Source organism: Dipodomys merriami, unplaced genomic scaffold (genome assembly GCF_024711535.1).
Source record: "Dipodomys merriami isolate MVZ:Mamm:240054 unplaced genomic scaffold, mDipMer1.0.p SCAF_16, whole genome shotgun sequence".
NCBI lineage: Eukaryota > Metazoa > Chordata > Mammalia > Rodentia > Heteromyidae > Dipodomys > Dipodomys merriami.
The window spans coordinates 28,827,646-28,854,040 of record NW_027202937.1 but is presented as its reverse complement, the minus strand read 5'-3'; the positions used below and the strand labels follow the sequence as shown (position 1 = coordinate 28,854,040).

Below are 26,395 nucleotides of genomic sequence, written 5' to 3'. Positions count from 1 at the left end.
TGAATTTGGCAAGCAGAAATAAACAAATAGATAGGAAAGGGTGGGAGGGAAGGAAAGATGGAGAGATGGAGGGAGGGAGGAAGGGAAGGAAAGAGACAGAACGAAAGTGAGTGAGCAGGAAAAGAGAGAGCTATCGGCCCTGTCAGGAAGATCCTAGCAAAGGTCTAGATGAGCATGAGCCCAGCCATGGGGACCAAGAATCTGTTCTGGAAATCTTCTTTTCATTTGATTTAATTGTCTTTTTCCCCAATTACATTATTCTTCCATAACTCAGCATGTAAATAAAAATGGGCTTGCAATCTCAAATGTTTTCCATCTTCCAGCTGGGAGTCGAGGTAAGTAACACAGTGTTTTGTTTTGTTTTCTTTTTCAACCTGAAACAGAAGCCCTGGGTTTTGTTTGGTGGTGGCAGTTACCATAAATTGGAGTACAGTTAGTAATCTTTTAATCAGATGGAAAGAGGCATTCCAAGTATGTTCCCAGTCATCTGAGAGTACTCAGCAACTTCTCTGAGAAAGAAAAGACTGGATGGACTTGGAGAAATCATCACCTCCCAACTGCGATGTACTTACAATTTAAATGTTTTGTTTAAAATCATGTAGATATGCGTTTATGACAGTGTATTTATTGTGAGTTGTTTATAAAATAGCCAAAAAAATAAGACCATAGAAATTACCCATGTGATCAGTCATCCTCGTGTATATCCAGTCAGGTTTTATTGTATGTCTTTTTCAGGTTTTTAGATAGTGTACTGTGTACATCCTAATGTATGTGTACATACAAATAGTGTTACCCCCAAACATACTTTTGTAAATAGAGCCGCTTTCATCTCAGTGGGTTTAGTGCCTGAGTAATTCAGGCGACTTTGGATAGAAAAAATACTGGAAACAAAACCAGGAGCTGCACTGACTTTGTGAAGCCTTGCTTGTTATATCTTTAACAAAACACAGTAAAACAACTAATTCACATAGGGTTGCCTTATGTTAGGTGGTCTGAGTCATCTCGAGATAATTTTAAATACACAGGAGAATGTGTGTAGATCGAATACCAACATGGTGCCATTGTTCCCAAAGGACTTGACCATATGCATTTTTGTGTCTGGGGTTCTAGATTCAACCCCCATAAATACAAGGGATAGGGTGTGTGTGTGTGTGTGTGTGTGTGCGTGCGTGCGTGTGTGTGTGTGTGTGTGTGCGTGTGTGTGCATGTGTGTGCATGTGTGTGCCAATACTAGGACTTGAACTCGGGGCCTTCTGCTCTTACTTTACCACCTGAGTCATGCCTTGAATTCTGTTTTTCTTTTGACAATTAATTGGAGATAAGAGTCTTAACAGACTTTCCTGCCTGGGCTGCTTTGAACTGCAATCTTAAGATCTCAGTCTCTTAGTGGCTAGGGTTATAAGCATGAATCACCAGTGCCAGGCTGTAGGCACTTTTTAGAGGCTTGTTTTATCCCGTTGCTTCACATGGTTTCAGACTCCATGCTGCAAACAAAAAAGCTCACACCTGGTCATGAGAGATGCTGTCCTAAGGAGGTAGCTAGGAGGTTGGAGTACCATATGGTATGATGTGACCAAAATCTCCAAGTGATTTCCTGCATCCTGGGACTTGCTAATAACCATACAACAGCTCTTCTTCCTTCCTCAGCCCTCTTCCCCTTTCTTAACAAACAGGGCTCTCACTCTGAGCTTTTGCTGTTCATGTACCTGTGTCTCTCATTGGACATTGTCTCAGGCTGTCTCTGGAGCAGTTCCTTTCTTTTTTTGGGGGGGGGGGGTCCGGTCGTGGGGCCTGGACTCTGGGCCTGGGCGCTGTCCCTCAGCTCTTCAGCTCAAGGCTAGCCACTTCCGGCTTTTTTCTTTTTGCTAAGTAATTGCCCAAAGAGGTTTCCGTTCCACAGGTATACAATGCATCTTGATCAATGTCATCCCTTCCTCATTTGACCCCATTTCCCCCCTTCCAAACTTAGTCTCAAGTTACATAGTTAATCTTTACATAATGTACATTGGCTATAATGACTGACTTTGCTCACCCATTTTCTCTCTGTGTGTCCCCCTTCCTACCACCTCCTACATGTTTCTGCTTTCTGGTATTCATTTCATTAAATGGTTCATTTGTTGTTCAGAGGATTCCTCCCCTAAGTATATCAACTTCTCCCCTAAGTATATTTTTTTTTAGTCAGTTAGTTTGTATGTGCATTCATAAAACCCTATATATGTTATGTCTGTTTATATTTTAGACCTAACTTTCATGGATAAGAGAAAACATGCACTATTTGTCTTTCAGTGCTTGACTTAACATAATTTTTTCTAGGTTCAGCCATTCTCTGCAAGTGGCATAATATTCTTTGTAATGCATGGGCAAAATTCCATTGTATATATGTACCATATTTTCTTGGTCCATTCACTCATCGATTGTAGGGCTTTGGGGTCATTTCCATAACTTTGCAATTGTGAATTTTGCAGCAATGAACATGGATGTGCAAGTGTCTTCTCCGTAGCCTGACTTGTATTGCTCTGGGTAGGTGCCTAGGAGTGGTATCACTGAGTCATAGGGTAATTCTGTGTTTAGTTTTTGGGGGAATCTCCAAACTGCCTTCCAGAGTGGTGGCATTAGTTTACATTCCCACCAACAGTGTAATTTGGTTCCTTTTCCTTTGTATCCCCACCAGAATTTGTTATTGTTCATATTCTTAATGCTGGCAAGATGGAACTTTAATGTTGTTTTGATTTGCATTCCTTTATAACCAAAGACACTGAGCATTTCTGCATGTACTTATTGTCCATTTTGACTACTTCTGGAAGTCTCTATTTAGCTCCTTTGACCACTTGTTAATACAGTTATTGATATTTGGGGGAGTTTAGTTTCTTGAGCTCCTTGTGTATATGAGGCTCTTGTCTGATGTATAGCTGGTAAATATCTTCTCCTAATCTGTAGTAATTGTGTCAGTAATTATATTATTTTCTGTGCCAAAATATTTTTAGTTTGATACAGTCCTATTTGTAGAGTCTCTCCAATTTGCTGAGCCCCTGGGAGTCTTCTCAGAAAGTTCCTGTGTATGCCAATAAGTTCTATTGCCTCTCCTTCCTATAGTACTTTTAAGGTTTCCAGTCTGACATTGAGGCTTTTGGTCCATCTTGAGTTGATACTAGTGCAAAGTGACAGACAGGGATCTAATTTCTGTCTTGTACATATGCATGTCCAGTTTTCCCAACACCATTTGTTGAAGAGGCTATCTTTTTCCAACATGTATTTTTGGCTTCCTTGTCAAACATATGTTTTTGGCTCCCTTATCAGATGACTAAGTCTGTGGGTTTATTTTTGTCTTCCAATGTATTCCATTGGTTTGCAAGCTTATTTTTATGCGACTATCAAGCTGTTTTTTGTTATTATAGCTTTATAGTGAAGTTTGAGGTCTGTAATTGTGATACCTCCAGCATTACATGTGTGTGTGTGTGTGTGTGTGTGTGTGTGTGTGTACATGTATGGCCGTGCATGCATGTATATGTGTGTATGCATATGCATGAGTGCATGCTGGTCCTGGGTTTGAACTCTGTGCGTGAGTACTGTCCTTGAGCTTTTTATTTGCTCAGGGCTGGCACTCTATCACAGCTCTACTTCCCACTTTTTTGCTGGTTAATTGGAGATAAGAGTCTCACAGACTTTCCTCTCTAGGCTGGCTTTGAACTGTGATGATCAGATCTCAGTCTCCTGAGTAGCTAGGATTATAGGTGTTAGCCACCAGTAGCCAGCTTCTAGGAGATTCTTAACTTCATCCAATTACAAAGCTCAAAGTGGAGGTGTGGCTCAAGTGGTAGAGAGATAGTTGTGAGTAAAAAAGCTAAGGGGTAGCACCTAGGTCCTGAGTTCAAGCCCTAACACTCATACACACATAAAATACACATATACTCTCACACACGAAAGACCCTGCCATTTCTGGAGTCCATTTCTTCATGGGTTTGGGAGTTGGGATCCAAGTCTGCCCTCTTCAGTCACATGGCTTTCCACAGCTACTTTCCTATTTGAGTTTTTCCAATTGTGCATTGGGTACCTAAGTGACTACCATGTGCAGAGTGTGCAAATAAGTGAGCCCATACATATAAACTACTTAGCAAATCCCCTGCTAGACCAGCTGTGTCCAGTATAACCAGTTTTTTTCTTCTTTTTGAGATAGGGTCTCCATTATGTAGTTTAGGCTGGCCTTGTAACTCTTCCTGCCTTAGCTTACTGAGTGCTAGCATTACAGGTGTGTGCTATCATGCCTTGATCATATTACATATGTATGTATATATATATATATACATGTATTTATTTATTGGTGCCAGTCCTGGGGCTTGAACTCAGGGCTCAGGTGCTGTTCCTGAGTTTTTGTGCTCAAGGCTAGTATTCTAACATTTGAGCCATAACTCTACTTGCAGCCTTTTGCTGGTTTATTGGAGATTAAGTCTCACAAATTTTTCCTGCCTGCATTGGCTTTGAACTATGGTCCTCTAATTTTAGCCTCCTGAGTAGCTAGTATTACAGGCTTGAGCCAGTGGCACTCCATGGCCTATTCCTTTTTGAAGCAAGGCATTCTTTCCTCTCCAAGAATATCTGGCACTGGGCATATTAGTAAGGTATGGGTAAAGGCCTTGGGCTGTTTAGAGTTGGAGGAGCAAAGCTGCTGGGAGTGAGATTTAACTTAAATTCAGCTAAAACTCCATCCACTCTGTGACATGAAGGTTGAGGTGCATAATGGCCCCACTGGGGACATAGGTGGCATTTTCTTTCTTTGCTAACTTTGTACAATTCACTTCGTGCACACCGGGTCAGGTCCTTGGTGCTTTCCTCCTCATCTTCCTCATCCTCCTCATCCTTTCTATCCTCTCCTCCATCCTCTCTCTTCCTTGTGGCTGAAGTATACTTCCTGCTACCAGATCCCAGCCTGCTGTGCTGTTTTGCTGATCTCTTTCTGTGGATCCACACTCTCCATAAGCCCAGTGGGTCCACAAAACATCTCACAGATCATCCAACCCCCTTCACCCTCTTTTTCCCACCATCTTTGAGACTGGGAACCATCTTTGGTTCCCAGTCCACTGTGAACAGCAGTACAAAGTAAAGCAAAATGAGACAAATTACGCAGAGCCCAGAGTTTCAGAAATCATGGTGCCAGCCTTCAGAGCATTGTTGATTTGATGGTATCTTAAGCCACGGTAACAGGTCCCTCCAGGTCATTTCCTTCTGCAAAACCACAGGGGCACCTCAGCCTTGCTTGGGTCAGTGACTCTAACGCAGTGACTCTGCCTCCGTGTGTGTGTGTGTGTGTGTGTGTGTGTGTGTGTGATCTGTCAAAATTTGTCAATCTAGAATTACATATTGCAGCAGGCATGCTCTGTGTTATCTGTAGTATTCTGAACTTAGTGTTCTCCCAGATCTCAGATTTTCTGTCTCCCATGAAACACATTCTAAGTTGTGGGACCACCGGTATCACCATGCTGGGTCTCAAGTCACATATTCCTGCCTCTCTGTGCAGCACACCTGGAGCAGGTGATGCTGATTGGATTGTTGACATTGTTGCTGTGTTCCAAGATAGTTGGGGAAAAGATGCACCCAACCTTTCGTGCACAGAGTATATAGTATTGCCGCGTATACTTTGCAAAATGTTTTCCCCTGCTCGATCTCATTAAAACACCAGTCACTCAGAGAGGCTAGTGAGTTCTGACCTCCCAAGTTTAGACACTGGGGAAAAAAAGGAAAAGCAAACTGAGGTAGTTTCTCAGTTATTCAAACACATTGTTACCCACTTACCATGTCCCATATACTGTTGAAGGCACATGAGATATATAAAATGCAAATGGCTGATGCTCATAAAGCATGCATTCCTGGGGAGACAGACAGATATCAATAAGTTCAACATGATGCCAAGAATTGGCAAATGATGTGAAGGTCATAAAGAGCAGGCATGGAAAGGGCTGTGGCTTTGACCATAAGTGCTCTGTCCAGTGGTTGGGAAGGTAACATTTCATCAGAGAGCTGTGGCCAGTGCTACCTGCATTAGGAACATCTCATGGAAGAAAATACCACGCAGAGGTCCTGTGGCAGGAGGCTGCATGGAACTTTTTACAGAATTGATCTGAACAGCTGCTTCAGGTGTAGAGAATGATGTTAGAGCACAAGCTAAGGCCTAAGACCGACTGGATTTTGTGCACTACCATAAGGAATTTGAATTACATATTACTCAGAGAAGAGGGCATTGGAGGGTTGCATGCATCTCAATTATTTGTCAAAGGAGTCATGCTGGCTGGTATGCCTGGAATAGGCTGTGGGGCAGAACAGAGTCAGACAAGTTAGGCAAGGTTACATGAGTCAGTGGTGGTTTAGTAGCCAGTGATAGTGAGGATGTGGGCAGAATGGCTTCTGTGCAGAATCATCAGTGGCCTAGCACTGTGAGGGGAAGAAGAGTTGAGAACTCTGTGTTCAGAATTCAAGCTGAGGTAGAATAATGATATTCTGATGGTCGGCTAGAATAGATCTGGCTTTGATTATTCCAGGTATCCGAGTGATCTTTCTAGGACCCTTTGTGCTGGGGTTCAGTTGCAGGGTCTCGATCTGGTTTGAGTCTCCTATGCACAGTTTTCCTTTCTCCCTGCAGGAACCCATTCAGCCTCTGTTGAATCTTTTTTTTTTTTTGCCTGTCCTGGGATTTGAACTTTGGGCCTGGGTGCTGTCCCTGAGCTTTTGTACTCAAGACTACCACTCTATCACTGGAGCCACAGCTCCACTTCCAGCTTTTAGTGATTAGTTGGAGGTAAGAGTCTCACAGACTCTTCTGCCCAGGCTGGCTTTGAATCAAGATCCTCAGATCTCAGCCTCCAGAAAGCTAGGCTTGCCATCGTTAGCCACCTATGCCCAGCTCTCTCTTACATTTTTAAATGCTCATTGATGCCCTTTAAAATGATTTTGTTGCACACGTGAACTCTAGGGAGGGTGATCTGCGAATCCTGAGAGCTCAGATGTTCAGTGAATATTTGTTGGGTTTGGTGAATTTTCGTTGTTCAATATTGGCATTTCGTGGGATGTGTGTGTATTTTCATTCAATGTTGATGGTAGGACTCGTCTCACTGGCAGGCAACATTAAGTGTGTGTCAGTATTTATAGCATTTTCCTAACAAGGAAACTGAGATGGGAAAGGGGGAAACGGAAGATGCTTAACTAAGACAGTGCCAGTGATTCACCCTTGATAGAGTTGGGCACACACTAGAGGATCTTCTGCCTGCTGCACCATTCACAGTGTGCAAAGCATCTCTCATTTGTCTGCCTGGGCTGCCCACCTTTGAACTGTGCTCTTCAGATCACGTGTGAGCCGCCAGTACCTGGCTCTTGTAGGATTTTTTTTTGGGGGGGGGGGTTGGGGGGGGTCTGGCCTCTCATGGAGACCAACATTGCTGTGACAAGATAAAAACCAGCCATTTTCAGCAACTTATAAAACCTTACTAGTTTTAAGAGACAAAATATTTTTTCAAGTTGTCATTTGAAGGACATACTGTTTTCTTCCAGCCACCTCGATCAGAGGCTGTACCACGATCAAATTAGCTTCTCTTCCTATCAGCTTGTTGCTTGAGGCAAGCACACACACAAACACACACATGCATATCCACACAGTTATTCTAGACTCAACTTCTCCATTGTACAACTGTGGTCCATAGCAGACTTTGGCCCCTCCTCTGCTCATGAGATCTCCAGCAGGATCAGGGACAAAGTGGACTCCATATATCCTGGGTGCTTGAGACCATGTTCCTCCTGATGTACACATTCGTGTCTGGGCTTGCTGGGGCACAGATTGTGTTGCTCTCTCTTGTGCAAGCTTGGTAAGTAGATGTGCTCCTCCTGGGTTCAAAGGGGCTCTCAAAAACCCAGAGGGGGGGGCTGGGAAGGTAGCTCAGCGGTAGAGTGCATGCCTTGCAAGCAAGAGGCCCTGGGTTCGATTCCTCAGCACCACATAAACAGAAAAAGCCGGAAGTGGCGCTGTGGCTCCAGTGGTAGAGCACTAGCCTTGAGCTGAAGAGCTGAGGGACAGCGCCCAGACCCAGAGTTTAGGCCCCATGACCGGCAAAAAAAAAAAAACCCAGAGGGAAAATGCAGTCATAGAATTCAATGTATATATGTGAAAACAGATCTGGGAAAATTGGGGGCACGGATGGGGTTGGGAGGGAAGTGGGGAGAATGACATCCCTCATGTACTCACTGACATGAGGGATTGAAACAACGTTGTACAACTACTTAAAGATAATTTTTTTTTTGAAGTATGAGTTCCCCTTTTTCTTACCTTCTTTTACTCCAGTGGGTCAAATGTAGCCAAGGCAGATGCTTTCTGTTGCAGATGTTTCTGCCGCTTTTCTGGTTCTCACTACCTTGGATGGCATCAGCCTTCGATGTGACTCTGGGTGGCTGCTTCTGCAGCTGCAGCCAGGCAGATGGTCACTTGCTTTTTGTCAGCCTAGGTTTGAATGATCAGGGAAGGTCATCTGTGCTTTATTTCGAGGTCGGCTTCACCTTGCCACTTGTTGGGCATTTGAAGGCTATGAAAAGAAGTAGAATCAGGACCATTGTCGCACTGGTTATGACTGGCCTTGGTGGAAAGACTTGTGAGAAAGAGATGAAGAGTCAAAAGGAATTGGAATAATTGCTTATGACTTCTCATTCCTACTTTCCTAATACCACTCTGGCAATATCAAACAGGAAGAGATAGGCAAGGCATGGATGGGGCACGTGATTGGGCCAAGGGTCAATCACTGTCACCTGTGCTGAGCATCAAGGCAATTGCCTATAAGTGGCGACTGGGCTCCAATCTAGGTGCCCAGTGTAGCCATAGCTACACGGTCAGTGGCTGATGCTGTGGCTGTTTGTCCCTTTCCATTCATCTCCTCTCACACCTTTTCTTTTTTGCCCCGTGAGCTGTGACTTGAGACTGTTGGTCCCAATGAATCCTCCCAAGCCAAAGCCAAGGACAGAATTCCTTGATACCCCTCTCCTCATCTTTTATCAGTGGCTTCCCTTCTTCCCCAAACCTGCAGAAAATGCCTGTTTGCTGATCTCATTCATCTGTGATTTGAGATCTTGTGACTTGGCAGGGGGAAGGCAGGGAACCACCCACCATGTCCCCCACACCCCCAGCAACCACCATGTGGACCTGCTGTGCTGCAGAAAAACAGAATGTGAAGTGAGCAGTTTAGCTTGGCATCTAGACACAAATCACTCACTTCACACAGAGATCCTCTCTTCCGTTGTGTTCCCAAGAAAGCTCAGTGAATCACCAGAGCAAAGAATGTGCTATCTGGTGCTGCACCCATAATGAAGTATAATGTTTTGAATTAGAGGAGGGAGGGAGGAAGGAAGGGAGGGAAGGAGGAACTGAGAAAACTTTGGCTGGACAATGCTGTTCTCTTCCCTCCCCTCAGATATATGCTTGGATAGGAATTTTCTCCTCCAGCCTGGTTTTTCCTAAACTCAGTCTTGCAGTGACAAGACCATGTTAGACATGGAAATTATTACAGAGCAGCAAATCCAAGACTTATTTCACCGACTGCTCAGGGAAGGGGAGACGAGGCTCAACCCAAATATGTTTGCTTTGCCCCACTTGTTAATTAGCAAATCAAAACCAAATGAGAAATATAAATAAGTACATACCACAAATCTGTCACACTTAAAAGTTTCCCAGCTCTGTTTCTTCTGTCTTTCTGGCTTTAAGTTTTCCCTTGTCATATATGAATAAAGGCACCCAAACATGTCTTGAGAGATTGGAGATGTCACACAGGTAAGGATTGTTAGCTCAGAAGTGCTTTATTTTGTGTCTGTGTTGGTACTGGGAATTGAACTTAGGGCCTAGGGGCTGTCTCTTAGCTTTTATATTCAAGACCGCCAAATCTACTACTTGAGCTATGCTTCTACTTTTAGCTTTTTGCTGGTTAACTGCAGATAGAAGAATCTCACTGACTTTCCTGCCCAGGCTATCTTAGAACTGGTGATCCTCAGCCTCCTGAGTAGCTTGGATTACAGGTGCAAGCTACAGCACCTGACAACATGATTTATTTTAAAGACTGGGAAGACAGAAGTGTTAAAACATGACTTTGCACTCATTCTTTTTAAGCCTCCTGTAGGTGTTTTCTGTTTTCAATCACCTATTCAAACACTCAGCCCCCTTGAGTTGGTTTGTCTGATTTCTGTGATGTGAGCACTATTGCCTAGTCTATATACTTGGAGGAGGCTAGGGGTAAACCCATAGGACAGCTGCTGCTCACAAGGAACCAGAGGCCTTTCTTGCCCCCAGGAAGGACCAGGCACTCTCCCAGAACCGTCCTGGGACAAGCATTTTGTTGTGTTTTTGTAAGGCTTTGGGTTTCCAAGTCTTGTCTATTAAAGGAAAAGAATGGCTCGTGGTGTTTGTGTGTTCAGATCACAGGGCTGGTGTTTTTCCATTCTTGTGTTTACAACCCCCCCCATCAATACACCACCCCCACCCACCCCCCACCAGCACAGTCCCCAGTGTCTGGAATTACATCTTGGTTTAGAAACCTGGCCCTTAGTTTGACCAGGAAAGGTTCCAGTGTCTCTCTTGCTGCGATCAGGCCATGTAATACTTAGGAAGTACTGCTCCTAGGGACTGTCTCTTCATTCAGCAAGTGTTGCTTGCTACATGTTAGGTATTAATGGGGGACATTTCCCAGCTCCTTTGGGCAACTCATGGGAGGGTACTTCTAGCCCTCAGCCAGAGCATGCTTGTGTGTTACAGGGATGTGTGTGAGAGCCATGTGCAGTTGAGGGGCTTAGCCCCTCAGGGATGTACATTGCCCCCACTTCCTCAGGCGACCCTGGGCCAATCACACACGCAGAGCTTGGAAGGGATCATGAGAAAGAGCTCTCCCCATATCCTCATATTTGGCACATGTTTGTTGCACGGTGAATAATAATAGGTCATCAGTGTAATTTGATAAAAAATAAAAACGAACCTCATAACCCTGGGAATCTAAGTAAGGAACTGGACTGTCAGTGACTTTTTTTTTTGTACTTTCCAAACTTGAACATTTCATTAAACCAAATAGCTCCATTGTCATGGTCAAAAGTCCACTGTGGAGAAAGGCAGGATTTAGTGTTTGTTTAAGCTGCCACCCAATGAGAAAGGCTGTTGTCCAACAGAGTCCGGCTCTCATGCTTCAAGAGGTGCATTTCCATCCTGGGGGGGGGGAGGGACAGATTCTGCTTACCCCAGAAGTTTTCCTGAAAGCAGTGAACTATTCCTGCTGGGTAAGAGGGTAAACTTACCTGAAAAAAATATCCTGATGATATAGTACTTGATACGTAGGACTCCTAAGAAAAGGAATGCATGTACTCATAAATTGATACATTGAAATGAAATCCCTTTGTAGGACAACTTAAAGATACATTTTTATCTCTATTACATATTTCCAGAACTTTCTGCAGCCTCTCATTGTTTTCCACTACTTGCAGATAGATGATATCTCTGCACAAATGGTGGTCCCAGAAATCAACACAGGCAATTCCGGGATCAGTGCGCTCTTGATACTATATTCCAATACTTGATAAGATAATATAGATCAGTGTGTCTCCATGTCCAAAGTCCATGTGTTTCAGAGGAGTAGAGAGAGAGAGAGGAGATGGTTTGGTCATGACACAGGTAGGAAGAGACAGTGCTGCCTCTGGCTGGCACATTTAGGCTGCTGTCCCCTGCCTGTCTTTCCCACATGCTGAACTCCTCACTTCCAAGAAAGGAGACAATAGCCGTTTGATTAGGTCTCTTGCTTTTCAACGTTGCCAGAATTTCTTCTGGCAAGAAACATCCTTTCTCATGTGTGCTGGAGATTTGGCCTCCCTGGCCCTTCCCACGATGTTGATCTGTGGGTATCCTTTTCTTCTTTAGACTACCAGCCTGCAGCATCTGTCTATGTCACCTTTTCTTCATCTCTTCCGAGACCCCTGGATGAACCTCATTTCTAATAGACTCCACAAATGCTCCTTGTGAGCCTATGCTGTGTCAGGTATTGAGATAGTACATGTGGATTCTCTAGCTCTTTCTGCTCAGGTGTGCGATGCAGTGAGCCTGAGGAAATGGTATTGAACTCATCACCTTTATGCTGGAGCAGGCTGTGAATAAACACCAGTGGACAGCCATGGACCCCTCCAATGTTTCCTCTGGGGACTCAATGGCTGAGTAGGAGAGACAAAGAGGAAGAGCAAATGAATTGAAAACAGCCGGGTACTGGTGACTCAGGCCTGTGATCCTAGCTACTGAGGAAGCTGAGATCTGAGGATTGTGGTTTAAAGCCAGCCTGAGCAGGAAAGTCTTGAGACTCTCATCTCCAATCAATATCTAGAAAATCAGAAGTGGTGCTATGGCTCAAGTGGTAGAGCCTTGAGCACAAAGAAGCTCAAGGACAGTTCCCAGGCCCTGAGTTCAAGCCCCACAACTAACAAAAAAATAAACAGAATTGAAAACACAGACTTTAATACAACTACATGCATATTCAGAACAGTGTGAGCCACAAGAGAGAAGAGAGAAAAGAGCCCAAGAGTACCTCAGCAACTGAGAGGATCAAAAAGTGGGAGTTCTACATACGATGGAATATTCTTCAGTCACAGAAGAATGAATCACTAAACATACAATGTGGATAAGTGGTAAAAACACAGCACTAACTAGGGAAACCAGGTCCCAGAGACCATTCCTATGGAACAAAGATCACCTGCCATACTGCAAGCCACCCTTGGAGGCTGGCTCCATGTTCCTAGTGGTAGACTTCAGGTCTGGAGCTGATGGATGTGAATAGTGAATGAATGTCAGGACTTGGTACTGTTTCTGGGCCTTACAGCATCCTCCAGAACTAGAATAGAATTCAGTCCTGTGACTCTAGCCCCAGTGATCTTTCCCCAAGACCAGGGACAGTTCTACAGAACAAAAACAGCTGGGCTTTGGGACATCTGTCCAGCTTGTCTTTTTTAAGCAGCAGCTCTATTGGCCCAAGTAAGCAATTCACATACTGCTCTGCTTGTTACTTCAGCATGCTAAATTTTAAAAAGCAGAGAAAGGAAATCAATCTAATTAGATTACTCAAGCATTATGCACCATGCATAAGAAAGGCAGAATCAATTTCTAAATCACATCCTCAATTGAGAAGAAAACACTTCTGATACATTCCTTACTGCTCTTCCATTCCTCTTTCAAATTGCAGTGATTTTCAAGTGAACAACTGGGTGGATTTTTATACATTTCACACTCCACATTTCTATCACCCCCCCAAAAAAAAAATCCATTAAGCAATAGCTTCCATTTCCTCTACTCCAAGGTTCACCCACTATCGGCCTGTTGTGTCTCGTTGTGTTACTCCATTCTAGATACTCAGCAATACCCATTGTGTGACCCTCAAGTTTGGAACAGCAAAACCATGGGGGAGGGGAAGAAATGTGGGTGGGTGAAGGAAGGTCAGGTCAGAAAGGTACATCAGTCAACTTCCCAGCTCTCTCACAAGTGCCTGAGATAATAAATATCTAGAGAGGAAGGGTTTATGTTGGATTACAGCTTTAGAGGTTCCAGTCCATGATCCATAAGGCTGTGCTGCTTTTAGGCTCACAGTGAGGTGGTGTCTTGTGATTGGAGCACATAGCAGAGCGCAGCTGTTTACTTCATGGGAATAAAGCCAAAGGGAGAAGTGGAAGAGGACGGGGTCTTATTAGTCTCTTGAGGCGAGCATCTGGGGACGTGCGAGCTCTCGGCAAGGGTTCCACCAAGAGTGTCCTGCTCAGGACCAAGGACATCCTCTCCCTTGTCCCCGCCCCCCCAAAATATTAGTAATTTTGGAGGAATATCGATGTGCTGATCTTTGTTTTATGGCTTTAATGAATTACTTTTATTTGGAAAGACACCTAAAGCATTATCAAATGTGGGCCCTGTAATGGGTCTTAGTCTAGAAGGTGAGAGAGGGAAAGGCTGGGGCCCTGAATTCCATCTGTCCCCAGCATCACACACACTTAGAAGTTAAGGAGATTATTCAAGAATGGGAAAGGAATGGGTTCTGGGAAGTGTGGCTAAAAGAAAACTACTAAAGTGTCTTCCAAGAACAGAGTTTAAGGCAAGGGAAGATGGGCAGCAGAGCTAGAGGTAGCCAGAGGTATGGCCTGAACTGCCATGGCTGTGTCAGATTTGTAAGAGAGGTGCTGGCTACCGTACAGAGTACGGGTGGACCAGGGTTCTGCCCAAGGACTGTGGTCATAGACAGCAGGATAGGTTTTGCCAGATACTTCTAGAACATTGTAGAACTTTCTGCAGTGGTGAAATGTTTGATGATGTGCTTTCTAGTAGAGTAGCTACTCTCCCTGTAGGGCTACTGAGCGTTAGCCTGTAGCATACTGTAAGGGTACATGGTGGTCATGCATGGAGATCTAAACCCCTGGATGCGCCCCAAGTGTGAATGCGGATGTAAACATGGATGTTACATTCTAATACTGTGTCAATATGGGCTCAGTACTTTCAGCATGTACTGTACAATGTAGAACTTCAGAAAGACAGGAAACTGGAAAGGAAGACAGGAAAAATACAGGGACTCTATGCTTTCTCTCCCCAAACTACTCAAAAAAAAAAAAAAACCCCACAAAATTAAGTACTAAGGAGGGAATATAATTGTATAACAAAACACTTTTTACCTTCAGGTATCATAATTATAGTACTATTCCATTTATTTCTGTATTTTGAATTTCTGAAAAAAAATGTATATTTTTGGTTGGACATGGGGCTTGAACTCAGGGCCTGGGTCCTATCCTGAGCTCATCTGCTCAAGGCTAGCTCTCTATTGCTTTGAGCCACAATGCCACCCACAGTTTTAGTGTCTCATGGACTCTCCTACCTGGACTGGCTTTGAGCTGTGATCTCAGCATCTTGAGTAGCTAGGATTATAGGCATGAGCCACCAGCACCTGGCTAAAATAAAAATGTTTTGTTGTAGCCATTGGGACAAAGTACATTTCTAACTTTTTAGTCAGTTTGAATTTAAACAGCTACTATGTGGGGTTCCAGTGGCTTATTTTTATAATCCTATCTACTCAGAAACCTGGAGGATTGAGGTTCCAAAGGCAGTCTGGGCAGGAACATCCAAGAGCATCCCATTTCTAATTAATCAGGAAAATGCCAGACTGGAGTTGTGGCTCAGGTGGTAGAGTACCAGCAGTGAGCAAAAGAATATGAAACCCTGAGTTCAAGCTCCAGAAATGGTGTGTGTGTGGGGGGGGGGGGAGATAAAAAAATAAACCAGCTACCATTGACTGTGGCTATTATATTGGACAGTACAGTTCTAGAAGGTAAAATGAACAGGAATGGTGATCAATTGGACAATTTGAAGTGACCAGAGATAGACTAACCAGAGCAGGTTAACAGGAAGATAGCCAGTTTCATCTTATACATGCTGAGATGGGAAACCGACAGGGATCCGCACAGAGAGAAGCTAAAGACATGAGGCGGGATATCAGAGGAGAGCACCCCATTGCCCTGGGCCTCAGGTTCCTCTTGATTCGATGGAACTCAGAGTACTTGCTTTGCTTTTCTTCTGGGACTCTAGTCTCACAAAACCGATGGGATAAGAATGTATGTGAATCTGTTTTGTAAACGCCTCAGACATTAGGCTTGTGTTAGGCCTTGAGAGGAATGTGTCCCAAATGTTGTTTTCCAAACATGAAGACATAAAATAAAGATGTGGGGTTCTGGAAGTATTGCAGAGTGGATAATCTGTGGGGCCTCCTGCTAACTTACAGCGAGATCCAGGATAAACACAAACAAGCCAAAGGCACAGGGGCCAGGGTGAGGGGTAGGGGCCAAGATGGGGCACCTGCTCTGAGGTTCTAAGTAAGCTGGGGGGCCCAAAGGGAGGCAGAGGTTCCAGTTAGTGGTTGTTTCTTACAAAAGCAGTGGTATATGTGCGTGTTTGTTTGTACAGGCGGCATTACTTACGCATTCAGTGTGAACTTCAAACAGGAATTTTTAAAAATCTGCAAATGCACCAGGAAATAAGCCACCAAAACAAGCACCATGTGAGAACTCAGAGAACAGCACAAATTAAGTAATACCCTCCCACCCCCTCACCCCACCCAAGGGTTTCATGTTTTGGAGAACAGACTCCAAGTTAGATAGAAGATATAACTAAAGCAGGTACCAGTGACTCACATCTGTAATCCTGGCTACTCGGGAGTCTGAGATATAAGGATTGAGGTTCAAAGCCAAGAAGGCAGAAAAGTGCATGAGACTCTTTCTGTCTTCAATTAACTGCCAAAAAGCTGGAAATAGTGCTGTGGCTCAAGTGGTAAAACACCATCCTTGAGTGAAAAAGCTAAGGGTGAATGACCTGGCCCTGAAATCAAGCCCAGTGCCAGCACACAAAAAGAAAAAAAAACAGAAAATATAAAATATAAAGAACCTGTAGGCCCATAACATCTGCAGTCAGTCCCATGCTTCCACGGAGACTACCACCCCACGCACATTCAACCTACATGGAGCTCGGCCCTGTGCGGCCAACACATTTTTCCCATAATACCACCCAGCTTCTGCTAAAGACAGCTTCTGCTCAACAGATCTCCAAGTGTCACTTTATCACTTCAGTTAAGCACATTAACTCTTTACCATAAGCACATGCTATTATACCCACCTCATTTATCCCTACCTCTTATTTGTATTTTTTGATAGAGCACAGGCTGGAATCAAAATCCTCCTGTCTCAGCTTGAGATGACAAGCATGCATTATTTTGCCTGGATTGATGTTTTACCTTATCTGTGTTTGGTTAGGGATGCTAACTATATTTCTAACCCTGCCCTCCTTCTTTTTTTTTTTTTTTTTTTTTTGTAGTTGTCGGTCATTAGGCTTGAACTCAGGGCCTGGGCGCTCTCCCTGAGTTCTTTTGCTCAAGGCTAATGCTCTACCACTTTGAACCACAATGCCATTTCTGGTTTTCTGATGGTTAATCATGGCCTTTCCTGCCTGGGTTGGCTTATGAATTCTGATCCTCAGATCTCAGCCTCCTGAGTAGCTAGTATTACAGGCATGATGTACCAGCACTCGGCTTATTTTTCAATTATGAAAACTTGTATATTGAGAGAGAGAGAGAGAGAGAGAGAGAGAGAGAGAGAGAGAGAGTGTGCGTGCGTGTGTATGTGTGTATGTGTGTACTGGGTTTTGAACTTAAGGCTAGTATTCTACCACTTGAGCCACAACTCTGTGTCTGGCTTTTTGATGGTTAATTGGAAATAGTCTCATGGATTTTTCTGCCTAGGTTGGCTTTGAACCATGAGTTTCAGATCTCACCTCCTGAGTAGCTAGGATTACAGATATTAGCCTACTAGCACCTGGCTATATTGACTATATATGTGATACAATTTCTTCTTCTTCCCTGCTCTTCTACTTGCTTGCTTTCCTCCTCCTCCTCCTCCTCCTCCTCCTCCTCCTCCTCCTCCTCCTCCTCCTCCTCCTCCTCCTCCTCTTCCTCCTCCTCCTCCTCTTCCTCACCCTCTCTCCTCACCCTCTTTCCTCCTCCTCCTCCTCCTCTTCCTCACCCTCTCTCCTCAACCTCTTTCCTCCTCCTCCTCCTCCTCCTCCTCCTCCTCTTCCTCACCCTCTTTCCTCCTCCTCCTTCTCCTCTTCCTCCTCTCCCTCCTCCTCTTCCTCCCCCTCTCTCCTCCCCCTCTTTCCTCCTCCTCTTTCTCTTCCTCTTTCTCTTCCTTCTCCTCTTTCTTCTTTCTTCTTTCTGCTTTGTGATGTTACTGGGGATTAAGCTTGTCAGGCAGGTACTGTACTGCTGAGCTATGCACCAGCCCTACTTTTTACCCTGGTTTTTTTTTTTTTTTTTGGTCGGTCATGGGGCTTGAACTCTGGGCCTGGGCGCTGTCCTCACACTCCAGCTCAAGGCGAGCGCTCTGCCACTTGAGCCACAGCGCCACTTCCAGTTTTCTTGTGGTTTATTGGAGATAAGAGTCTCATGGGCTTTCCTGCCTGGGCTGGCTTTGAACCTCGATCCTCAGATCTCAGCCTCCTGAGTAGCTAGGATTACAGGCGTGAGCTACCGGTGCCTGGCTACCATGGTTATTTTTAAGATGGGGTTTTACTTCCTGTCCAGGTGAATACCTGAACCATGATATGGTCCTATTCTTAGCTTCCCAAGTAGCTAGGATGTCAAGTGAGAGCCATCAGCACCTGGCCCTGGTGGTTCTTTATTGAGATCCTTATAATACTGGGAAAATAGTGTTTGGAATTGATGGCTCAGTATCCATGTTATAAATACTAAATTTTTCTTCTTGAAAAATGCTGATTAAGTGCTTAGCATGTTCCCTGCTGGCAGCTGAGATTGACTTTCTCTCCTTGGTAAGATGTGTGCAGTTATAGCTTCCAAGCATCCTTCCAGCCTACAGCAACATGAATGCCTATATATTGGGCATAAAAATTGTTCTGAAATGGATTTAAAAAATAATAAATGACCTGGTTTTACCCTTACCACTAATGATGATATATGGATGCTTAATCATGTATGCACTGTATATGGTCATAAATATTCATGGAAACATTCATGTGCAGCCTGAAGGATTTATTTCCTCTGTGGGGTCAGAAGAACTGTTGATCGGTAGTTCAGAATCGGTGGTTATCAGAATCTGTGTGTAGCCAGGCACTGGTGGCTCATGCCTGGATTCCTAGCTACTCAGGAGACTGAGATCTAAGGATCATGATTTGAAGCCAGCCCGGGCAGGAAAGTCCATGAGACTCTTATATCCAGTAGAACTGTGGCTCAAGTGGTAGAGCACTAGCCTTGAGCAAAAAAGCTCGGAGATAGCTACCAAGTCCTGAGTTCAAGCTCCAGAACTGCCACCCATTCCCCTTCCAAAAAAAAAAAAAGCTGCATTAGTAAATGGAGTGGATGGGGTTTGTTTGTTTGTTTTTTGTTTTTTTTTTTTTGTTTTTTTATAATTTCAAGTTTGGCATTTAACTGAGTAGAAACATGAAGCATTTGGGAAATGTAAAATTTACTGGGAATTGCTGGAATTGCCTTAACTAATCTAGAATGAATGACTCAGGAAGTAAGCAAATCATGTGTGTGATTACTCAGAAAAATGTTTAAAGCACATTTTTCGGTTCTTTTTCTCCATTTTCATCTTCTCTTTTGTATATTTACAACTGAGAAAAGGTGGTGGCTTTATTTTTCTCTAGAGAATTTTAATTGACATAATTCAGACAGAATGCTTTTCAGAAAATACCTATATTAAAATATCTCTGTTACATTCAAATTAAGCAGTAGTGTGTGTGTGGGGGGGGGGGGAATGACCTCCAAACAAGAAAAAGATGGTCCAATTTAAGTACTGAATTTAAAATCCAGCATCATCTTCCCCTCTCCTTTATTAAACTGTCTCACATTTTAGGCATCCAGAATCACACAGTTTGAATGGATAAGTTCAAACCTTACCTGTAATGCACATGGAAATGACACAGTTGTCTTATTTCATGTGTCTCCATGCTAACTTTTCCTGCATTAGCAAATACAATGTATACATTTAACTGTAGGCAAAAGAGGAGGAAAGGAAGAATGAGTTCCAAGCAAACTTCAGAGATGAGGGCTTAAGTATCCTGGGGAAAGTAAGGATGTCATTCTTTGGAGTAAAGTGCTAAATGTGTCACAGTGTGGAGCTAAGTGACGTAAGATTATTAAGAGACAGGACAAAGGATGGAGGAAGCAGAGACTTGTAGGGTGATAGAGACCAGGGGCCTCCCCTAAAATGGAAGAACAGAAAGAATGTCCAGTGTGATTTCTAACGACTTCGAATTCACACAGTAAGAAAACGAATGCTTAGGACAATGCTCTTATTTTTTTTCCCCCAGAATTTTTGTTTTGTTTAGCTTTGAGATAGGGTCTCAGCATGCTACCCAAGCTATCTTTGAACTTGTGATCCTCTTGCTTCTTAATCCTAAGTGCTAGGATTACAGATGTGTGTCCCCTCATTTGACTGGATTCTTTCTTCCTTGTGCAATTATGTATTTCCTCCCAGTGTCGGACAATCCTTACCATTAAGAATGATATGAAATCTCTCTCTTCCTAGCACAGATTTCCCCTCCTCTTCTTCCCTTTCCTTCTCTCTTCTTTCAATCTGAGTTGTTTCATCCTCTCTTCTTTTGGTTACCTATTACTACAAAACTAACTCTCCCAAACAGAGGGCTTTCATCTGTCCTTCCTGTGAAATGACCGATTTCCTTCAGCAAGGTGGTTCTTGCCCAAGGTCTTCCATAGAGTTGCTTCTATGATTGATACTGACTGGAGTCACCCAAAACACCAATGGACTAGATGTCCAAGTTGGCTGGACATCCAGCATCTGACTGGATGAACCATTCTTTCTCTCCCTTCCTTCTCTCTCCTCTATATACTTCTCCAATTTGGGCTTTCTCCTAGCATAGAGGTTTCTGGGTAGTCAGAAACCTCTGACATGGCCGCTCAAGGTAACATGGAAGAAAGCTCAAAGCTTACGGCCTAGCTTATGGCCCTCACTGTGGATCAATTCTGTTGGTCAGAGCAGGTTACTTAGCCAGCCTTGAGAGTGTGGTTTATCGGCAGTAACACTCTTAAAGACTACCTACCTCATTTCTCATCTTTCAAATTTTTTGTCCTTTTCTCTTTTCCCTATGATTGAAATGTCTTAGTGTCTGCCTCATCTAACACTTCATGTCTGTACTTTTCTGTCAGTCATAGTATGACCCATTGAAAGATAATTTTGAGGAATTCTTACCCATGCTCTCTTACTGAATCCTGAAGTTGTATTTTCATTTAGCTACATTGGAATGAAGCACTCTAAAGTCCCCATAGAAAAGCTGTGTGACTATATTTTAGAAAGTCTCTTTGGGAAATCAGATTTGATTCATTTTTAACCAACGGTGATAACGTATCAAACGTAGAAGGCAGATCAATTTTAGGGAAAAGTGATATGCTGTCCCTGTGGCCGTCCTGGAGTGAACTCTTCAACAATATTGCTTTTCATGCTTAGCCAGTAATTAATGAGCCTGCTGTCTACTTGGGGCTGAGCTGTGATTTATTTTTCTGTTGGACCTCTTTTTCTCACATTTAAGCTCTTACAAAGCTAAAGCTTTTTTCTTTCACAATCTCTCAAGTCTGAAAAGGAGGGAAAAATAACTCAAATCTGAAGGATTTGTTGAATAATTACATGGTGTTTGGGAAATTCTTTCCTGAAAACCCTTTATGAGTAGATGGCTTAACTTTTCCCTAGTACTGTGAATGCCATCAAAGACTTTGTTTTTTCTAGAGTTATGAAGTCTTTTGTTTTCTTAAAGGTGCTAAATCTCTAAAGATTTTCTCTGGCAATTACAGAAAACAAAACGCGTTAAGAGGAAATGGAAAGTTAGAAATGACAAGTAATTTGATTTTTTTTCTACTCACATGCCCTAGGGAAAGTCTACCATAAAAGATTAATTTGCTCACAAGGTTTCTTTGCCATTAAAAGAAACAGGAACAGCATGGCAGAAGCATTTCCTTACTCCAGGGAAAAGAGTAGTAGAAGCACAGCCCTCCTCCTTTTATACTGTTAGAGCCATCGTGAGTGAAACTTCTAGGGCTAACTCAATATTATTTTTCTCAATTTGTTAGAGTCAGAAAACTCACTCTAAAAAGTGGTCAGTAATTACAATTTTCTGTACATTGTCTTCAGGAAAAAATAGATTTTATAATTTTTATTTTTTGTTATTATTTTAAAGGTAATATACAGAAGGATTATGGTTACATATGTCAGATAAAGAGTACATTTCTTTTCAGAAAATGTCACCCCTTCCCTTGCTCTCTCCCAGCTTTTCCCTCCAGTCCCCACCCACCAGTTATGTAGCTCATTTTCAACATAGTGTTTAGTGAGTAGCACTGCTGCATTTGTTTACCCTTTGTCCCTCCATATCTGTGGCCTGCCTTACTCTACCCAAAGAGCAATCAATGAACAAACAAGATAAAAAGAAAACACAAACAACAACAAAGATAAAAACCTTGATTCTATGTCCTAGAATTCATTTGGATAAATATGATTTTATATGATCAGAGGCACCTAGGCGTTGTGCCTTTGTGTTACTTTCCTAAGAGTATCCTTGGGTCTCATTGTGTGTGAATGCCTAGAGCCCTAGAATTTATCATGCCCCAGTGTACTTTAGTTTTGAGGTAAAATTAACAAATAAGAGCCATACCTATTGGAAGAGAATACAGTGCTTCAATGCAGATATCCATTCTGAACCCACTAGCAGTTAGCTTCGTAGCAAATGTATTTAACCAAACTTTTTTATTGTTTTGTGAACACTTTTCACATCGATAGTCCCAAATTTTAAGCATATGCTATTATTAATTAGTTATGATCTGTGCATTAGATGCAAAATAGAACCTTTGTACACATTCACTTCCGTTGCCCCAATCCCCTCCTCCTGTCCCGTCCCCCTCATCCCCCCGCATTCCCCAACCCCAGACAACCACCATTATACTCTCTGCGTAGAAGAATTGGACTTTCCTGAATTCCCTCTGTGAGCGAGAGCATGGGACATTTGTATGGCTCTGCCTGTTTTGTGTCATTTAGCAACACATTCTCCAGTTTCATCTACATTGTCACGGCAAGGTTTCCCTATTTTTTAAGACTCTTATTCCATTGTGAATATATCTATATTTCCTTCACTCATCCATGAATGGAAAGCTAGGCCCATGTCATACTTTTTTGACTACATTGTTTTCCAGTTTTTTTTTTTTCAATGTGAGAAAATAGCCAGTGACCCCATGGGGTCTTGCCCCTATAAGCTCTCCTTTACCACCTGGGTCTCACGGCAGATAAAATGGGCCTCCATCACTTTGGGGAGCAGATGGTGGCTCCTCTCAGTCATCTATCCCTCAGCTGCCACCAGCAGGAGGAGGGTAGGCACCATTTTCTAGGAAGCTTTAACCTCAACTCCACAGCAACCCTATCCTTAGAATAGCCAGCAAAATCCACAGACCCCTGGAACTCCAGAATCCCTCCCTGTCCTCTCTCTTTCCCCACCCCGTGTCACCCAGCTGAGGTTGACTCAGGGCCCGCCTTGGTCCTGTTGGCTACAAATGGTGACACGATTTCCAGATTAAGGATGGGGGAAGAGGGTAAGGGAAGAGCAGGGTGGTCATGAGGCCAGGATGGACACAGGTTCCTGCACCTGGCTTTATTTGTTCTCATACCTTTCCCCATAGTCATATCTTGCCATTAAAAAAAACAATAAACTTTTAATTAGATATACAAGAGGGTTTCAATTCAGCATATGAGTTTAAGAGTACAATGTCACCCCTTCCATCTTTCTCCCCCATCTCTACCAACCCCATTCAACTTAGCTGGTTCCAATCTCTCATATGTACACTGAATATCAGGACTGTATTTGCACACCCCTCCTCTTCTCCATTTGTCCATCCCTGACTCCTGACCTCCCCCCCACTTCCCAACAACACATTTCAGCTTTCTGGTCATCTTCCTTTTTGCTGATGAGGAAACATGAAGCCTAACCATTAGGCCATGAACTAAAATGACTTGTGAAAATTAATTCCAAAGTATCCAAACTACAGCGCTTAAGGTAAATTTGGCCAAAGAATGTGGTGGTCTCCTCGGGTAAGGTGAGGGACTTCCATCTTGGCTGTCTGACAGTTTAGCCAAGGTTCTTCGCTACCCACCCTGGTTGCTGTAATTTGCCATTGGTAATCCATTTGTGGAGAAAAGCGGGGGAAAGTGCGTGAGGTGAGCCTGTGGCACTTAGTCAAGTAACAATAGCTGTCACTCTCTCTTGTTTAACCCTATAGTGGAGTACGACAAGGAGTTCTCCCCTCGCCAGCGACACCACAAAGAGTTCAAGTTCAACTTATCCCAGATTCCTGAGGGTGAGGCGGTGACGGCTGCAGAATTCCGCATCTACAAGGACTGTGTTGTGGGCAGTTTTAAAAACCAAACTTTTCTTATCAGCATTTATCAAGTCTTACAGGAGCATCAGCACAGGTATGAAGGCTCAAGGAAGCCCCTCCAAACGTGGGGCTGGCCCCCATTTCTCACTCCTGTCATCACGTGACCCCCAAGTATGTCTGTGGCAGGTACACTGGAGCTCAGGGGCAGGCATGAACACAAAGGCGGGGGAGTTGTGAAGGGCAGCCTTTACACAGAAACTCGTTCCACTGTGAAGTCCATTTCCTGTGGTTAGCTTTTTGTCAGCAAGCCTGTGATTGGTATCTACTCAGCATCCTTTGGGATCAGACAACAGTGACACGTTTGGGGGGTAAAATGTCACTCATTACTGCTTGGTCCCCACTTTGAGTGGTGGGTGAGGGTGACTAATGCCTCTATCAAAATTCTATAGTGATACAAGAAAGGCTGATTCAGGTGTCTTAGCCAGATATTTTTGCATCTAATATACACACACTTATATTTGCATAAGAGTGTATGCTGTATTTTTTACCACTGGATCCCAAGGATAGATAGATTTCCTTTTCCTCCCATATATCTCTTATTCTTATTCCTTCCCTTCCTCTTCCTTTCTCCTTCTTTCCTTCCTCCTTTCCTCCCTCCCTCCCTTTCTATCCTTCTGTTTTGTGGTACTGGGGTTTGAACTCAGGGTCTTGCTAGGCAGACTCTCTACCACTTGAGCCACACCCCCATTAATGCTCGTATTTTCTAAAGTAAATCCAGTAAAGGATACTCATGGTGCTTCCTAACAGCAAAGAAAATTTCTGGGGAACAGTTGTTGGAAGAGGATGGGAAGAAGATGATGAAGTGTGGCAATGGTTAGTTCAAACCTGAAAGACACTAAAAAGAAACAAAGTTCTTTGAATGGGGCTCAGTACTTAGATGCCCATTTATTAGGTCCAAGAGAAGAGAGCAGGATGTATAGAGTAGTAACATTGTTCTCATTGTGTAGAAATCAACCCATTGCTGTGACAGTCTGGTTAAATTATATTATAGACACAAAGGTAACAAGGAAGGAAGAGAAGAGATAGGGCAGGAAAGACCATGCTTCCAGACTCCTAAGGAATTTTTAACTTTCATTTAAGTTCAGATTCTTGCATTGAGTCTTGGAAGTATACTAACTTCACAAGACTATTGAGATGTCAAGGAATAACTTTGGTTTCTTCTGAACTTGGTGATCTATCACAAATATGCTGCCTGCAATCACAAGGAATAGCAATTCTCCCTATGAATGGTCTGTTTCTTCATTGCAAGCACCACCAGTCTTTCTCTCACCTTGTGTTTCTTCATCTCTGAGCGGGGAAACTACAAGGAGAGGTGGAAACCTCGTGTTAGGGATCCATCATGGCGTCAAATTTCATAGTATTGAACATACAACAATGGCCTTATTCAATAACAAGCAAGACATGGCCATTGTGGCATCATTATAAAGGATCCAAATTTCTGAAAGAGGGGGATATGTTCAGATGTCTGATTTTTACCCCTCAATTGAAAGTCGATTCAATAGCTTTCCAATTGACAAAGCAGAGGGCCGTTTTGGGGCTGCGAGTCATTCATCTTTGATTATTTGGAAAGAATTAGTATTCAGAGATTCTTGGGCACAATTTTAGCCTTGGACTTTTCTATCTGCCTAATCATTTATTCTATTCTATTTCTCTGTTGGGAATAGCTTACTGGTACCTTTGTGGCTGTGAAGTTTTTTTGGGATGCATGGTTTTCCCTGTTCTGTGGGGAAAGTATCATAGTAAAAAAAATAAATAAAACAAAAAAGAAAAAAAACCTGTAGGCTGTAAATTTATGGCTTAGGCTCTCTTTGTTATTATTATTATTATTAAGAGAGTTGACAGACCTTTTGTGAGGTTTATCCTGAATTCCAGCCAAAAAAGAACAGCTGCTTTGTGCTCAGGATGGTGGAGACAGACTTCCTTGAGGCCTACAGTGAGTTTGGAAAATGAAATCTTGAAGAATCCCAACTTCGGATGGCTCTCTCCCAAAGCAGAGAGCCGTCGTCCTTTGCTTCCTAGGATGGGACGCTTGGCAATGGGATGAGGTTTCATTTTTGTGCATAGGAGAGGGAACATATTGGGAGGACTGGGAGAAGGTTATGTTTTTAAAGGGTTGTAGGCTGGCCATGGGAAGGTTTTCTTATCTGCAGGCCAGAAGCCCAGCCCTCCTGCGGCTTCTTCCAGTGGCCTCCAGAGGCTGCAAGGCTTCTTGGTTGGTTGGTGGGGGGTGAGTAATAGACATATAGATCTCCCCATCTGTGCCTCTTGGGGTATCTTGGCTAAATACACTTTTTCAAGCTTGTAAAGTAATGTATTTGTCTAATCTGTGTTTAAGTGAAATTTGTAGCACTTGATGGATTCACTTCATTTAGCAAATGTTTGTGTTGCAA

General features: G+C 43.3%; 1 protein-coding gene across 1 annotated transcript in view; it reads left to right on the top strand.

The window, feature by feature from the left end:
- Positions 1-26,395, top strand: part of Bmp6 (bone morphogenetic protein 6) — a 176,608-nt gene that overhangs the window by 116,544 nt on the left and 33,669 nt on the right. The window contains exon 2 of the mRNA XM_070024606.1: positions 23,847-24,039. Within this exon, the coding sequence (XP_069880707.1) occupies positions 23,847-24,039 (193 nt within the window). The remainder of the gene's footprint in view (positions 1-23,846; positions 24,040-26,395) is intronic.